The 16,262-nt window shown below is 40.2% G+C and overlaps 1 protein-coding gene across 1 annotated transcript in view; it reads left to right on the forward strand.

Annotated features, from left to right (window-relative positions):
• The window catches only part of PDE3A (phosphodiesterase 3A), a 352,467-nt gene that overhangs the window by 281,793 nt on the left and 54,412 nt on the right, over positions 1 to 16,262 (forward strand). The window contains exon 3 of the mRNA XM_060194472.1: positions 11,710 to 11,967. Coding sequence (XP_060050455.1) covers positions 11,710 to 11,967 — 258 coding nt within the window. The remainder of the gene's footprint in view (positions 1 to 11,709; positions 11,968 to 16,262) is intronic.

The following is a 16,262-nucleotide window of genomic DNA, read 5'->3' on the forward strand; positions in this document are numbered from 1 at the left end:
TTCACTTTGCTCATAATCAGAGGCAATATTACATCCACAGGGTTCCCTCAGTTTACTCTCCTCTCCACTGATGTTTCTCAGTCTCCAGGCCACCATCCCTTGGGCTGCAAGTTGCCTGAGGAAAGTAACCCAGATTCTACCATCTCTGGAGCCCAGAAATGTAAGGAGACAGTACCAGGAACCCTGTGGTGTTTGGTTATAACATACTTACTAAATAAGTGAAACAAATGTTTTCAGTGCCTCTATATTCTATTTCTGATCCAGACCATCAGCAGCCTCTCTTCCTTTTCCTCATGTATCTTGGTCTTCACACAATTGCAATTTCACTCACTGCCTGGTGGGAAGGGGAGGAAACACAGATACATGATAGCACTAAAGCTTCCCTCTGTGACATGGTTCCCCTATGTGACGCCAAGCCTGGATTCTACTCAGACCTAGAAGCATATCCTATCCAGTGAACTCTTTCTAGCCCCCGAATGTGTTTGAGAAAGGGCCAGACAGTGGTGCTACTAGTTGAGCACATACTTTACAGTGCCCAAGGACCTGGGTTCAAGCCCTCAATCCCAGCCTACAGAGGGGAAGCTTTACAAGTGGTAAGGCAGTGCTGCAAATGTCTTTATCTCCCCCCCTCTCTTCCCCCTCAATTTCAGTCTCTGTCCAAAATAAATAAAAGAAATGGTGAGTAGGAGAATATTGCAATGTATTTGAAATAGGATGCATTTACAGTGGAAAACAAAAATGTACTGCCATACAGATTGTATAAGCCTGTATGAGCTAATCAAGGAACTTCACTATAATTTACATGTTATTTATCTTTAAAATGTATATTTTTAATTCCAAAAAAATTAAAATGTTTTAAGTTGTGATCCGTTTCTAAGTTTGGAAACATCACCACATAATTTGTAATCTTAGACTAGTGGCTAAAGATGAAATTAATTGAGTTTTTAAAAATATACATGTGTAGTCAAACATAATTTGAGGAAATTCAGAACCTCCTCTCACCCCCCACCCTACTTCTGTCTGCTCATTCTGTGGAGAGCTACTGCCATGATCAGACAGAGAGAGACTTTCTTAGATTTTTCTAGACCCAATGTGACTTTTACATCTGTCCAAGCCAACCATCCAAGTACAGGAGAAGTTGAAGAGATTTTTGAAAAAACAAACAAACAAACAAAACAAGAGAAAACTGTGAATAGAGTAACTAAAACAGTTACAGCAAGAAGTATTTTGTTATTATTTTTTTAATGGTCCAGCATGGCATCTATGCTGTGGTGAGCTGACTCTCCTCACTGTTCCTTCCCCTCCTGCTCCAGTGCTGCTGGAATCACAGCCTTCATGAGCATATCCAGTGTCTACACCACACCTCCACCTGTCCCAGCTTTCCTTCTCAGATGTCTTTCATCCCTCAATTACCCACGGATAAGATTAGACCACTTGGAATGCCATGGCTGAGTATCTGGAACCTGTTGCCAGATTTCCTTTTCAACCTTATTTTCTTTTAAGAAGAGATAGTGCATCCCCTATCTGGAAGAACAGTTTGCTAGTGGAGCTTTACATCTGTCTCTTTCATGCAAACACTTTGCCCTGGCCTCTGCCTTCATGCTTCCTTGGGCTTTTGTAATTAGTTCTTCATCTGACAGCTAGTCTTCTGTCTTCTGTATGCCAGTTTAATTAGTTTTATATAAAATAAATAAACAAATAAAACGACTTGTTTGTATCAAGGAGAGAGATACCTAGATTATCATTCTGGCATATGCAGTATCAGAGATGAGACTTGGGACCTCAAGCTTGCATACCATAAGCCCTACTGTCACACCGTCTCCATCCAGCCAGTATGTTGTTAGGTTGCATTTATTTATTTATTTATTTATTTATTTATTTATTTATTTATTTTGCCTCCAGGGTTATTGCTCAGGCTCACTGCTGGCACTACAAATCCACTGCTCCTGGCAGCCATTTTTTTTTTCCATTTCATTGCATAGGACAGAGAGAAATTGAGAGGGGAGGGGAAGATAGAGAGGGAGAGGAAAAATAGACACCTGCAGATCTGCTTCACCACTTGTGAAGCGTCCCCGCTAGAGGTGGGGAGCTGGGGGGTTGAACTTGGATCCTTGTGTAGGTCCTTGCACTTAGTACTGGGGACGCTTAACCAGGTGCGCCACTGCTCGGCCCCACTCAGGTTGCTTTTCTATGTTACTGAGCCTATAATTTTATGTGAAAAGGCAACAAAGTATAAGCAGAAGAGATCATCCAAAAAGGAAAGAAAGATTGGTTGGAGGTGGCATAGCAGTAAAAAGGCAGTGACTAATTTACAAGGCACATGAGAGTAAAACTAACTGGAGATAATGCTTCTGAGTGAAAGTTTTAAATCACTCATGGATGGAATATAGGTGACTAAAACAAGCACACTTAATAAAGAAATACAGTTTAACTGTCTCTAAGACTTTGTGAAAACTAGCATTTAATAGAGGGAGTGGAAGGGCACAAGAACTTTGCTGGATGATATGGTGATTTACACACACATTTATGGCTGTGAAAATATATCCCTGACTTTTCTATTTTTTTTTTTAGTTTTAGTTTTAATTGTTTTTGTTGTTGTTGTTGTTGTTTTTTGCTAGCAGGGTCCACTGCTACCTAGCAATCTTTTAAATTTTATTTATTTTATTTGATAGGTCAGAGAGAAATTGAGAGGGAAGGATAATATATAGAGGGAGTGAGGAAGAGAGAGATACCTGCAACACTGCTTCACTGCTCACGAAGCTTATCCCTTGCAGGTGGAGACTAGAAGCTTGAGCCTGACTCCTTGTGGCCCTTCTCCTGTATTTTATCACTTTGTAAACCACTGTAAAGTAACAACAACTGAAAAATTACAAAAAAAATAGTTAAGCCACAATAAATTATGATAAAAGCCAGTCCCTACTTCTACAAATTCTACTTCTACAAAGGAATTAGTGCAATTTGTAGAAGTAGTGTCTCTACTAATATGCCTATTGAGCTAGTCCCTCACCATCACATGTCTACTAAGGGATGACAGTCTCCCATAAGTATCAAAATACTTTCCTTGGTGGGCAGGCAGTATCATATCGGATTAAGTGCATAACGATCTCAGTTTGAGCCCCCTGGCTCAGCACTTGCAGGGTAGTTGCTTCACAAGTGGTGAAGCATGTCTGTAGGTGTGCTTCTCTCCCCCTCTGTCTTCTCCTCCTCTCTCGATTTTTCTGTCCTGTCCATTAACAACAACAGTAACAATAACAACAATAGGAAAAAAAAAGCTTCCAGAGAGTGGTGGATTTGTAGTGCAGGCACAAGCCCCAATGATAACCCTGGAGGCAAAAAAAAAAAAAAAAAAGCTTTCCTTCTGCATTGATCCATGAGTCAGGGAAGGATGCTCTGCCTCCCATGTCTCCAAATCACCAACAAAGTCAGCCTGACTTTTCCCTTCACATTCCCTGCTCCTGTCATGACCTGCAGAGACTTGACTGCTCTGTGCCCTGCTGGGCTTGAGATGGACTCAAGTCTCCTTCAAAATCTCTACCCTTCAAACCTCTCACATCCTTCCCACCTGAGACATTATTCAGCCAAGTACCCCATCCTCAGCTTACTCTCATTTGTGTACCTGATCATATGAAAAATGGAGAAATGTTTTTTTTTTTTCTTCTTGCCACCAGGAATGCCCTGTGGGCTTCATGCCTCTATGATTCCACCATTCCCAGTGGACTTGTTTGTTGTTGTTCATTTGTTTTTCAGATAGGTGGTAAAATACAGAGGAAAAACAGTACAACATCCCTTTTTGTGATGCTCCCATGTGGTGGCCAGGAGCTTAAACCTGGGTCCTCTTGCTTGGTATAGTGTACAGTCTACTGTGTGTGACACACCCTGTCCCAAGATACTTTCCTTGGTTAATGCTCTGACTTTTCTTGGTCTTTTCACTAATTCCTATATAATAGTTATTCTAGAATTGATTTGTTGAATGTAAATTTTTTTTCATTATTTCAGTATTCAAGCCTAACATTTGTCAGTATGAAAATGCTAGAAGACTGGCATTTTTAGGATGGTTTCCAGAAAATGCAATTGCTTGTTTTAAGGATATTCTTAAATTTTACTATTTTATTTGTTTGCTTTGCATTTCTTTAAGACATGGAATCAAAGAGAGGAAATGTACATGTCTTTAGTAATTTAAATATGTTTTTATCCCTCATTTTTATATCATTGAGTGCTTACCCAGAAACAGATGCTAAACTAGTCTCTGGTTAAGTCAGCAAATGAAAATCTGCTTTGCCTTAACCTTGTGTAACTTTGCACCCAAAAGAGGAAGGCTGATGATTATTGTTTGATCATCCACCAAAAGTTGGCTGCAGTGCAGTAGCAAGTGCTGTGACAGTGCCTGTGAATATGTGTGAGACCAGGCTAGGGGCTTGTATGTAAGTCAAACTTGCAGGAGTTTTCATTTGTCCTTCTGCTGGTGCTCCTAGTGGATGAAGGAGAGGGGTGGAGGCATGGGGCCATGGAGGCAAGTAAGGCTGCCCCACCATAAGTTGCAAATTCATGGCATAGAGAAGTGCTCCTTGCACAGAAGGAGTCCAGTGATAACACAGCGCCCATGGACACAAAAGCTCATATAGGAGACGGGCAGTGGTGCACCTCGTAGAGCATACTCATTACCATATGTGAGGGCTCAGGCTCAGGTCTCAGGTCCCCACCTGCACAGGGGAAGCTTCAGGAGTGATGGATCAGTGCTGCACATGCCTGCCTATCTCTCTCTCTGTTTATCTCTGTCTCTGTCACAAATATGGAAAAAAACAAAAAATATTGGTGGTTCATAAAGCTTTTGTGATTGGATGTATGTTTTGAGGTTGTGTGTATTTTTCTGTCACAATAAGAAATAATGTGAAAAATTGAATTGTGCATGAGGAAAATTAAAAATTTAACTGTGTCTTATGTACTAGAGAAAAGTGGCAGAACTGATATGTGTGTTAATTTAGACATTACTACAGGTATGACTGTTGTTTCACTTTAACAATGATCAGTAAATTTAATGCAGTTTGAAATTATTTACTTCTCTGCACTGATAATCATATAAGTTTTTCTTATTCTAGTGTGTATTTTTTTGATCTGTTAAGAAAAGTAAACTTTGTCTTTAATTAGAGGACAAGGATCAACCAAAATGAGATACTCAACAATCAAAGCTCTCTAAAAAGGCAGAATACTGCCATCTGTTGTTCACTGAAATTGTTTTAGACTAAGTCTCAGCTTCAATAGCAATTTTTAAACTCTGACAAAAGACCTTCTTCAGCTTTATGAGTGCAGACTTAGATTCTAATTTTTTCTTAGGACATCTACAGCTTTGTGTTTAATCAGAGTATCCAGTTATTTCCACCAACAGCAGAAATAATAGTGCTCACTGGGTGGGCCGCAGACCTTGGCACAGGCGCACCCAGGATCCCACTCAGCACCACATGGGAACTTCTGTGGCAATGGTGTCTCTCCACCTCGCCAGTTCTCTCTCTGTGTTTTTCTCCACCTGGAATGGGTGAAATCAGCTTGTGCTGGGCAAGCCGTGTTTCCTTAAAAATAACGGAGGAGAAAGGAAGGGTAAAAGGAAGGGAGGGAGGGAAGAAGGAAGGAAGGAAGGAAGGCTGACTCTTACTTATCTTAATTAATTGCTAATTAATACTAAGCCAAGTTTTTCCTCCTTTTCCTGTGTCCCTCGTTGATTTGCCTACCACCTTTCTTCCCTTTTTCTTTCTCTCTTTCTTTATCTTTCCCTCTCTCTCTCTCTTTCTTTCTTTCTTTCTTTCTTTCTTTCTTTCTTTCTTTCTTTCTTTCTTTCTGCCAGGACTATCACTAGGGCTCAGTGGAAGCACTATGAATTTACCACTGCCAGTGGCCTTTTTTTTTTTTTCCCTATTTTTACTTTACAGGACAGAGAGAAGTTGAAAGGGCAAGGGAAAGGAGGGAGGGAGGGAGAGAGAGAGAGAGAGAGAGAGAGAGAGACAGAGAGAGGGACAGAGAGAGGGACAGAGAGAGAGAGAGAGACACACACCAAAAGAGAAAGACTGAGACCTGCTCCACAGCTGATGAAGTGTTCTTCCTTCAGGGAGAGAAAGAGCTTGAACCCAGGTCTTTGTGCATGGTTATACATACACTTAATTAGGTATGCTACCACCATCCCCCAGCTTCTCTTTTCTGATTGAAGAAACCAGAGTTAGCAGCTTAGGAAATACAGCTCTTTCCTAAACCGTAAAACAATATACAGTATACTGTGACCATTATTATTTCTGAGGACACTGAGTGAATTCACTGATATCTGGAAAGTACTTAAAGACATAAAATGAGGAATTTCTAGCACCGCCACTTTGGTTTGTTTGCAGGCAGATGATAGGGAAAGACATAAGAATGTAAAGCTGTGTCCACCACCCCACTTGGTGGCATACTATATGTTTTCCTCCTGCTGTACATATATATTATCTCCAGGGCAAGAGTCCAAATGTAAATGTGTACCCCCTACCAGAAAATTAAAATAAGCAAACATCTGCTTCCTGAGGGTGGCACTTAGCCAAGGCTCAGCCTACAGTGAGTGAGTTACTGCAAAATGTTCACATGATTTCATTTTTTAAAAATTTCCCAACCAACTTCAAGTCTAAAATTATAAATGGATCTGAGGAAAGTGTAAACACATAGGCAATTCTGCTGGCACTGAGGTCAGAACCAGTAATGTACCAGAGATCATTTATTGAATCTAGCTCATCTTCTAGATGAATTTAGCACATGATGGACTGAGGCAGTGTTAATATTTCCCAGGATCCCAGACAGGCTCCCAGAGGAAGAGTTTGAGGAGGATGTGGGGGTGGGAGACAAGCTGTGCTTTACAGAGGTAGGAGGGGACCCATAAACCCAACAGGCGTCCTTTCCCAGCATTGGGGACCAAAGCTGTGTTAAGCAGTCCCAGTGACTCTTCCTTCTTATGTGTCATCCCTTCCCCTGTTTATTCCTCTCTTCTCCCTAAGAATGTTTTTCTCATGCTGTGTTTGCCTCCCGGGGTGCCTCCCAGGATGACTAACAGAAAAGAAAGAAAATAATAATAATAATAATACTGCTAACAATGAAGCTAAGTTTCCTGCCTTTAGGATTCATTTCATACAGTGCTACAGATCATACTAGAGCAACCAACCAAGTTAACTGGAACCAGGACTTTGGTAGTTACTTTCTAAGAGCCTAAACTGTATCTTAGAACTATTACTGGGAACTGACTATGAGGGTTAGAGGCTTTATGAGTATGCTGATCTATGAATTAAGGAGTGAAAGTATTTAGGCATTGGCTTTTTGTTACCTTCTTTTGTTTTTATTGGTAGAGAACTAATTTCTCTGTAGTCTTCATTCATTTAAAAGAAAAAAAAAAATGGGCCAGTGAAATAGCTTACTTGGGTAGTGTGCTGCTTTGTCATGTGCATGCCCCAGGTTTTGAAAGAAGTTTCTGTGCTGTGGACTGTCTGTCTCTCTCTCTCTCTCTGTCTCCCTACTTTCTCTGTTGTTTGTGTTGGGGAGGGGTGGACAAACCTGGGCTTCATTTTGGAAACAGTCAACGACACACAATATCCAAATGTCCTCATTTGAAGCAGGTAGAATTTCTAGTAGATCATCCAGATATGTGTCTCAATCTAGTGCTTGAGCATTTGTAACCCTGCTGAGTTCTATGCACAGTTGTGGAAAGGGGCCTTAGTGCTATTTCTCACTCTTTCCCTCCAGTTAGAATATATTCATCTCCAAAGCAAATGACACATGAGATGATTCACTGAGTCAGAAGACTTGAAGACTACATTTTCTGCCTTTGGGCAAGGATCCAACCCACTTCACTAAATTATCAATTTAATCTTTGCTTCAAAATTTGTGGGAAGAGGAGCTGTAACTTAAGTAACAGTGTTGCCTCCAAGGACTGGGAGCACTCTCAAGAATTGGGCACATTATCCTCTCCCCACACTCTCCACCAGATACCTCAATAGCAAATTCGGAAAAAAAAAATCTTTTATAATTCCATTCTGATATTTCCCTTGGGCTCCTTCATTTTAAGAGAAATACTTGCCTCTTTGTTTTCATTTATCTTGTTCTAGTTATTGCTAAGCCTTCTGATAATTTTTTTTCTTTCAGAAAGTGTCCATTTTTGAGTAGTATTTGGACAAAGCAAGCACAGTATCATACCCAATAATCTAGCATGCTAGCCAAATATACATAATTCTATTATTTAAAGTTTCACTTTATTTTTACTTAATGAGAGAGATACAGAGAGAAAGATACAAAGAGAGAGACCAGAGCACTGTTCAGCTTCCGCTTATGGTGGTGCTGGGGATTGAACCTGGAACTTCTGAGCTTCAGGTTATAAATGTCTTTTGCATAACCACTATGCTCTCTCCCCAGTCCAAAATATGTGTAATTTATTTTATATTCTGTTAATAATCTGATTACATAGTCTTGTTTGTTTGATAGAATTTTTCAAAATTTGAAAGATAGAGCAATTTAGAAACTTGAGTAGCCTTTAGAGAGTGCAAATTGCTCTGGTAAACTCATCTTACTCACATGTGATTTCCCCTTCTTTATACTCCTATGCAATTTTCAAAGTATTAGCTCAGTAATAGTCAAAAGTGGAAGCAAATCTTTGACTGAAATGACTATTATATGCCTATCCTGGAAGTAATGTTTGATATTAGTGATTAAATGCATTTGTTTCTTTAACTTCTTGTTTATAACTCCAAATCCTCTGAGTCTCGGTTTCCCATGACTAGTGTCATATAGATGTTCCTCCATCAAGGCTGCGTTTATTTAGGAAAGTCACAGGTCACTATTACATTGAACTTCCAGGAGAGGCTGGGGATTAAGAGGGAAAGTGAGATGTTCATAGTGCCATGAGCTTTAGAAAGTGGTCAACTTAACCTGAGAATGAACTATGTGACTGGTTGCATCTGTAAAGCCTTGTAAAGATGATGTCAGGCTGTTCATTAAGTAAGATTTTCCTTTAAAGAAGCTTTGATATGAAGTTGGCCTTAGTATTTATGATCACAATTTAAGGTTCCAATAGTTAAATATTTCTATTATTTGGCATACCTCGAAATTTAATTATATTATGTTTAAAGTTAAGTAGGTGTAGAAATATTCCTTGTGAATCACTTCGTTGTTTCATGTTTTTTATCATCTGATGAAAATCTTTCATTAAACAAAGCCCGTGTCCCCTGAGATCCTTAACTGGTGTCCTATTCACCAAAATAGCAGCCTGCCTATCTTTCAGTCTTTTGGCATTTTATGTGTGGTTAGTTTGGTGTTTGTGGCAAAAGAATCTGACTACTGGTTTTAGATTTTTGTGTCGTTCAAGAATTTAGTAATCTGAGCCAACAATTGGTGATAACTTCTTATGTATGATGTAACTTTCAACCCTTTGGCAATTCTCTTCTTGAGTCAGAAAACCAATAAAGCCAAAAAACCTGACAGTAGGAAATTTTTTTTAAATAGCAAATATGTTCATTTTAGTTGCCTGGCCAGTTCCAATCTAGATGATTTACTTCTTATTGACTGTAATGTTGCTTTAATTTCATTTGAGGGCTTTACTTTCACAGAGGTATTAGTGACATACATATTGTGCTTGTTTTCTAAATTGTTATGGGACACTAACAATGTTAAATCTCTCCACTGATAAGTATGTATGCCTATCTTCTTTGGTTACTGTCAGAGCAACGCTTACCCTTTGTGCTCTTGCCCCCCTATAATTTAAAAAATTTGTAGCTTTTCTTTAGATGAGATATCTATTATTTTGCTGAGTATATGATATACATTTAAATGACAGATTGATAAAGCACACATTTTCCTTCAAATATTGGATTATTTTTCATACAGATCAAACCATTGTTAATACTGGAGGCTGTTGATCTTTTATTGCTTTTTCATTTTGGAAAATTGAAACTTGGGAGCTATCATGTGGTTCATTGAGCAGAATGTACACAGTACCATGCACAATGACCTAAGTTCAAGTCCAGGGCCATCAGGTAGAAGCCTCTGAAGGGGAGAAGCTTCACAACTGGAGTGCTGCTGCGGTGTCTCTGCTGCTTTTGCTTTTATTTTTTTTTAATTTTTTTATTTATAAAAAGGAAACATTGACAAAACCATAGGATAAGAGGGGTACAACTTCAAACAATTCCTACCACCAGATCTCCATATCCCATCCCCTCCCTTGATAGTTTTCCTATTCTTTAACTCTCTGGGAGTATGGACGCAAGGCCATTGTGGGATGCAGAAGGTTGAAGGTCTGGCTTCTTTAATTGCTTCCCCACTGAACATGGGCATTGACTGGTCAATCCATACTCCCATCCTGTCTCTCTCTTTCCCTAGTGGGGAAGGGCTCTGGGGAAGCAGAGCTCCAAGGCACATTGGTGGTGTTGTTTGTCCGGGGAAGTCTGGTCGCATCCTGCTAGCATCTGGAACCTGGTGGCTGAAAAGAGAGTTAACATACAAAGGCAAACAAATTGTGGAACAATAATGGACCTAAAGGCTGGAATAGTGCAGATGAAGTGTTGGGGGGTCCTCCATTTTGTAGATAGCTAGTAGGCATATTTTAGTTATAATTCAAAGGTCCTATAGCTATACTACTGTATTTTTTTTTTGCCTGAGTCTGAAATCTCATATGCAGGTGGATCTTTCCTGTGTGCACTTACACTCCCACTCACTGGCACTTTCTCTCACCCTCCCTAAAATTTAAAAGGGAAGAGGAGAAAACATACACACAACACACACACACACACACACACACACACACACACACACACACACACTCTACATGGTATGGTGGAATCATGTGAGAAACGGAGTCCTAGCAATAATCCTGATGGTAAAAAGAAAAAAAAAATTAAGTGAAAAGTGAAAGTTGTTTTATTATGTTCACTTTCATTTCTAAATATCAGAAGTCCAAGTAACTTTTCATATATTTGATTTGAACAGAATTGTCTGCTCGTCTCTTTATATACATTTCCATCATCAGCAAGACTTCCTCTCAGCAGTAGTCTGGGAGAATCAGAGTTGAGTTTGCAACTGCATGTGGAGAGGGTCCCACTAGGCCCCATTTTGGTCAAAGGTCAGATATATTACTAAAATTAAAATTACATGATATATAAGTATTGTTTCAGAATATAATTGCTAACTACTACCCACTTAAAGGCTGACCTCTGTATATGGCATGCCTGACCCTGTACTTTCCAGTTTCATAACATTTTTCTGTCTTTTGCAAACTAGCTTTTATTTTTGGAATCTCTTCCAGAGTATTCCCCACCCCAAAACTGCAGCATTGGGGAGTGTGCCCCAACACAAATATGGCAGAAGTCATCAGCAGTCTCTTCACAGTTTGAAGCAGGTGTGTTCTGTGAGCTTTACTGTCTGCCAGTCCCGTGAGCATAGATAGCAGCTATCTGTCTCCTTGCAAAAGCCCAGAGCTGGGGACACAGGATTGTGATTATGCAAAAATATTTCCATGCCTGAGGTTCTAAGGGCCTGGGTTCAATCCCCAGTAGCATCATAAACCAGAGCAGTGCAGTGCTCTGGGTTCAATCCCCAACAAGAAAATAAATAAACACACCCACATATCCATCTCAGTTACCATATATAAATCTCAGCACAAGGACACATGTGCATGACTCTGCACTTCTAGCCTCTTCCTTAACCATTTCTCTGGTTCAGTCTTCAGGAACCAGCATCACCGTGGACATCGCCGTGATGGGTGAGGCTCATGGGCTCATCACAGACCTACTGGCGGACCCCTCGCTGCCCCCCAATGTGTGCACATCACTGAGGGCTGTAAGCAACCTGCTGAGCACCCAGCTCACCTTCCCAGCTGTCCACAAGCCCAGGGCCAGCCCTGTGGTATCCTTCAGTGACAGCATCACCTGCTCGGATTCCGAAGAGAGCTCGGAGAAAGACAAGCTGGCCATCCCCAGGGTGGGTCTGCATGCTGCATTCCTGAAGGGCTGAGCTTTCTCTCCTCTTCCTACCTCTCCTCTCCCTTACCCCTCTCCCTCCCCCTCCCCTCCCCTCTTTTGCTTTACTTTATTTATTTATTTATTTATTTATTTATTTATTTATAACCAGAACAGTGCTCAGGATTGAACCTGGACCTGGTAGTCTCAGACACGAGAGTCTATTGGCAGAACGATCATGTTGTTTCCTTTATTCATTTCATTTCGTTTTAGATAGAGCAACAGAGAAAGAAAGAGGGAGAGACCACAGCACCAATGTTCCTTTACTGCCATGGGAGCTATACTCAAACTTGGGTTGCATACAAGTGAAAACAAGAGGAAAGCAGTGCACTATCCAAGTGAGCTACTTTTCCAGTCCTGAGCTTTAAGTTTTCATGTCTCCTGAGCCTTTTTGTCTGCCTCAGACCCTTATGCAGATCCCTGTCAGCAGCTCAGGGAAGGACTACTTGTCATGGTCACCGGAGGCATAAGCATCTTAGAGACTTGATTTCTCCTTCCTGTAAATAAAGAACTTACATGTTTATGTTACTTTTTCAGTTTGGACTTTCAAGAATGTTCAGTTTCTAGCACCATATGTGGGAGTATTATGGCAGCAGAGGAAAAGCCTATTCTGTGGTGTCTCTCCTTTCCTCTTTGTCTTTCTGTATAAAAAGTATAACCCAGTGACAGTGAAATCACACATGTATAAAGGCTTGACTCTTGAAAAAGTTTTATTCCTTGATGGCAGATTCTAGTCTACGGAAAATATAGGGAAAAAATAATGATATGAGCCCTTGCTCCCATTCTTGTGTAGGTTCTGATTAAGATTCAGGGTGAAGGGAGATAGTATAAGGTTCCTGCAAACAGACTCTCATGCTTGAGGCTCCCAAGTTCAATCCCCAACATCATCATAAACCTAAGCTGAGCAGTGCTCTTGGGAAAAAAAAAATCATTGCCTTTTGAAATGTAAGATCCTCTAGCTTTTTTCATTATTTAGTTACTATCTTTTCCTTATTTACATATTAGAAAGTATTTTTATAAAAGTAAACTATTGGAAATTAGATCCCACTTCTACTTTAGACCATAGTATCAGCTGAAAACAAGTCATACTAAAGGCAGAAACAAAAATCTTAATTTTATTTGAGATGTTGAGAATTCACTCATGTTTGATTTCACTGCTTCTGGACTGACTTTTTTAAAATTCAATTTAAGGACTGGGGAGACAGAATTATGATTAGACAAAGAAGACGGAATTAGACGGAAAAAGGGCAAACGCTAGAAGAAGAAGAAGACAAAGAAGACTTTCATGCCTGAGGCACCAGAGATCTCAGGCCCAATCCTAGGCACTCCCAGAAGTCAGAACTCAGCAGTGCTCTGACAATAAATAAAAATAAATAAAATAAAATAAAATTGGTTAGAATAGCAGAGGGAGGTGGAGAAACGTTATGGTACTAGAGCTTCCCCCAATGTCATGAGAGATTCATGTAGTTCTAGGGCTCAAGCTTGGGCCACAAGCATGGCAAGGCACATGCCCTATCCAGTGAGCTCTCTCCCAGACCCTATAATTAGGATTTTAATAGTCTCTGGTACACTCAGAACTTTATCAACTTAGTAAGTAAGCTCACTGTCCCTTGAGCTGATGGCTGGCCCATCTGTCTTGTTGCTTGACTCACGAATGTATTCCTCACCCAGCTTGGTCAGGAAGGTGTTCACAGTCTGCACTGCGCATCTCTTCTCTGAGGAAGGTGTGGCTGAGCATGATAGGCCTCTACTGGCATGGAGAGAGTGGGGGGAGGTGCACTGATGCCTTTGGGTTTCAAATAGACCGTAAGTTCAGTGGCAGGTACAGAGGCCGTGACTGTACTGATGTCTACAGTGCTTGACACCTCCCCCCCTTTCATGAAGAGATCACAGAAACAACTATTCTTAAATCCTGAGGCATCACAGACATCCCATCTCAAAAGTTTTTACCAACATTAGTGAAATATCTTACCTGGATAGTGTGCCTCTTCTATCATGTGCACAACCCAGATTCAAACTCAGTCCCCATGACACTGGAGGAAGCTTCAGTGCTTCTTTCCCCGGCTGTTTTTGTCTCTCCCTTTCTATCTGAAAAAGCCAACCAGGACTGCTGAAGCCACAGTGTTGCCATTTTCAGAAGAGAGCAGAGTGTGTATATATACCATGCTAATACAACTGGTCTACCAGCTGAGCCTGTGGAAATAAAAGTGGGATCAGATATTGCTACAGCTGTATTAGAAGAACTCCTTCACCATAATAGTTCAGTATTCATAGCCATATATATTATTTTATTATTACTGACTTAATAGTGGCTTACAAGATCATATGATTACAAGAACACAAGGGTATTCTTCCACATTGCAGCCAACATCACAATTCTGTGCACTCCCTCCTCTCCCCCTACCTGCAAGATAACCACCATAGTTTTAACAAAGTCTTAGTGATGATTTGGCTGATGCTTTTTTTTTTAAATATACAAATTCATGTGTTTCAATTCTTTACATTATATATATATAATATATTATATATAATATATATTACATTATATATTATATATATTTTACATTATATATTATATATATATATGCAAAACCATGTGATAGTTGTTTTTTCCTCTCTCACTTCACTAAGCATAATCACCTGAAACTATGTCCATTTTGTCCCAAAGGATACAATATCATCTTTCTTGGTTGCAGAGTAGTATTTCATTATATCCCATAATTTCTTTCTTTTAATTTTTTCCCTTTTTGTTACCCTTGTTGTTTTATTGTTATTGTGGTTATTGTTGTTGTTATTGATTTCGTTGTTGTTGGATAGGGCAGAGAGAAACGGAGAGAGGAGGGGGAGACAGAGAGGGGGAGATAAAGACAGACACATGCAGACCTGCTTCACCACTTGTGAAGTGACCTCCCTGCAGGTGGGGAGCCAGGGGCTCAAACCAGGATCTTTACACCAGTCTTTGCACTTTGCACCATGGGCACTTAATCCACTGTGCTACTACCCTACCCTCAACCCATAACTTCTTTATCCAGTCATATGTCAATGGACATGTAGGCTGATTCCACACTTGAGCTATTGTGAATAATGCAGCTATGAACATAGTGGTGCATATGTGCCCTTGAATTAGGGAGATACTTTTCAGAGTTCTGGTGCTTGTCCTGGGAGCTTACAATCTTGCCTTGGTGCTGATAGCATCTACCCCACCCACGTGGGATATGGCCTGAAAAACAAAGGCTAGGCCTTTCCCTGCTGCTCAGCCCTCCATTCAGAGGAGTCAGTTTTTATGGCCTTGCCAAAAGCCTCCTAAGACACTCACTCCACTCACCACTGTGTTATGTGGGATACACACTTACACTTAGCTCCTGCTGTTCTAAATCAAAGAAAAGAAAAGCAAGTAAGTAAATACTTTGGTATAGAAGTGACTGTACAAGATAGTATAAATTAATCCATGCCCCAAACTAGTAACTTTGAGGAGAAATTTCTACTCACCATATCTCATTTATTATATGTGTGTTGGTTTGTAAACCCTGTTAAACTGATGAGACTTTGACATTACCCCTAAGATAATTAGCTGGCAAACGCTAGAAGAAGATAATTAGCTCTCAAATCTATAAACCCCCTTTTGAATAACTAATGCAGCAGATATCCCTAAATTTTTTTTTTTTTTTTTTTAGTTATCCAGTGTGGCCAGAGGGGTGTGTGTGTGTGTGTGTGTGTGTGTGTGTGTGTGTGTGTGTGTGTGTGTGTGATTACTGGGACTTCATCACTGCAGGATGACTTTTTCCAGATAGAGCAAGACAGAGTGGCAGAGAGATGGATTGGGCAGTAGTGCACCCTAGTAGAGTGCACATGTCTTTATCAGTAGTAAAATAAAAATACGACTTTTTCATGCAGGCATGATAGAAATAAGCCTTGTGGCAACTGAAAGAGAGAGAGAGGTAGAGAGGAAAAAGGAGAGGTAGAAAGAGCATGAGAAGGAGAGAGAGTGACAGAGAGAGAGAGCACTAAAGGACCCTCCAATACAGTTGGAGCCAGGGTTGTACTTGGTTCAGTCAGGGAGCATCTCATTATGCACCTAGATTTTAAATAGTTGATGTTCATCAAGTAGAATTTAATAAATTCACTTTCCCTTAAATGGGCCACATTAATCTTTTATATTACATCACAGCCAGTGAGAGAAAATTTGCTGTAGAGGCTGGCAAAGAGCTCATCCAGCAGAGCACATGTCTGGTACCAGGAAGAAAGAAAGAAAGAAAA

Source organism: Erinaceus europaeus, chromosome 7, assembly GCF_950295315.1.
Source record: "Erinaceus europaeus chromosome 7, mEriEur2.1, whole genome shotgun sequence".
Classification (NCBI taxonomy): domain Eukaryota; kingdom Metazoa; phylum Chordata; class Mammalia; order Eulipotyphla; family Erinaceidae; genus Erinaceus; species Erinaceus europaeus.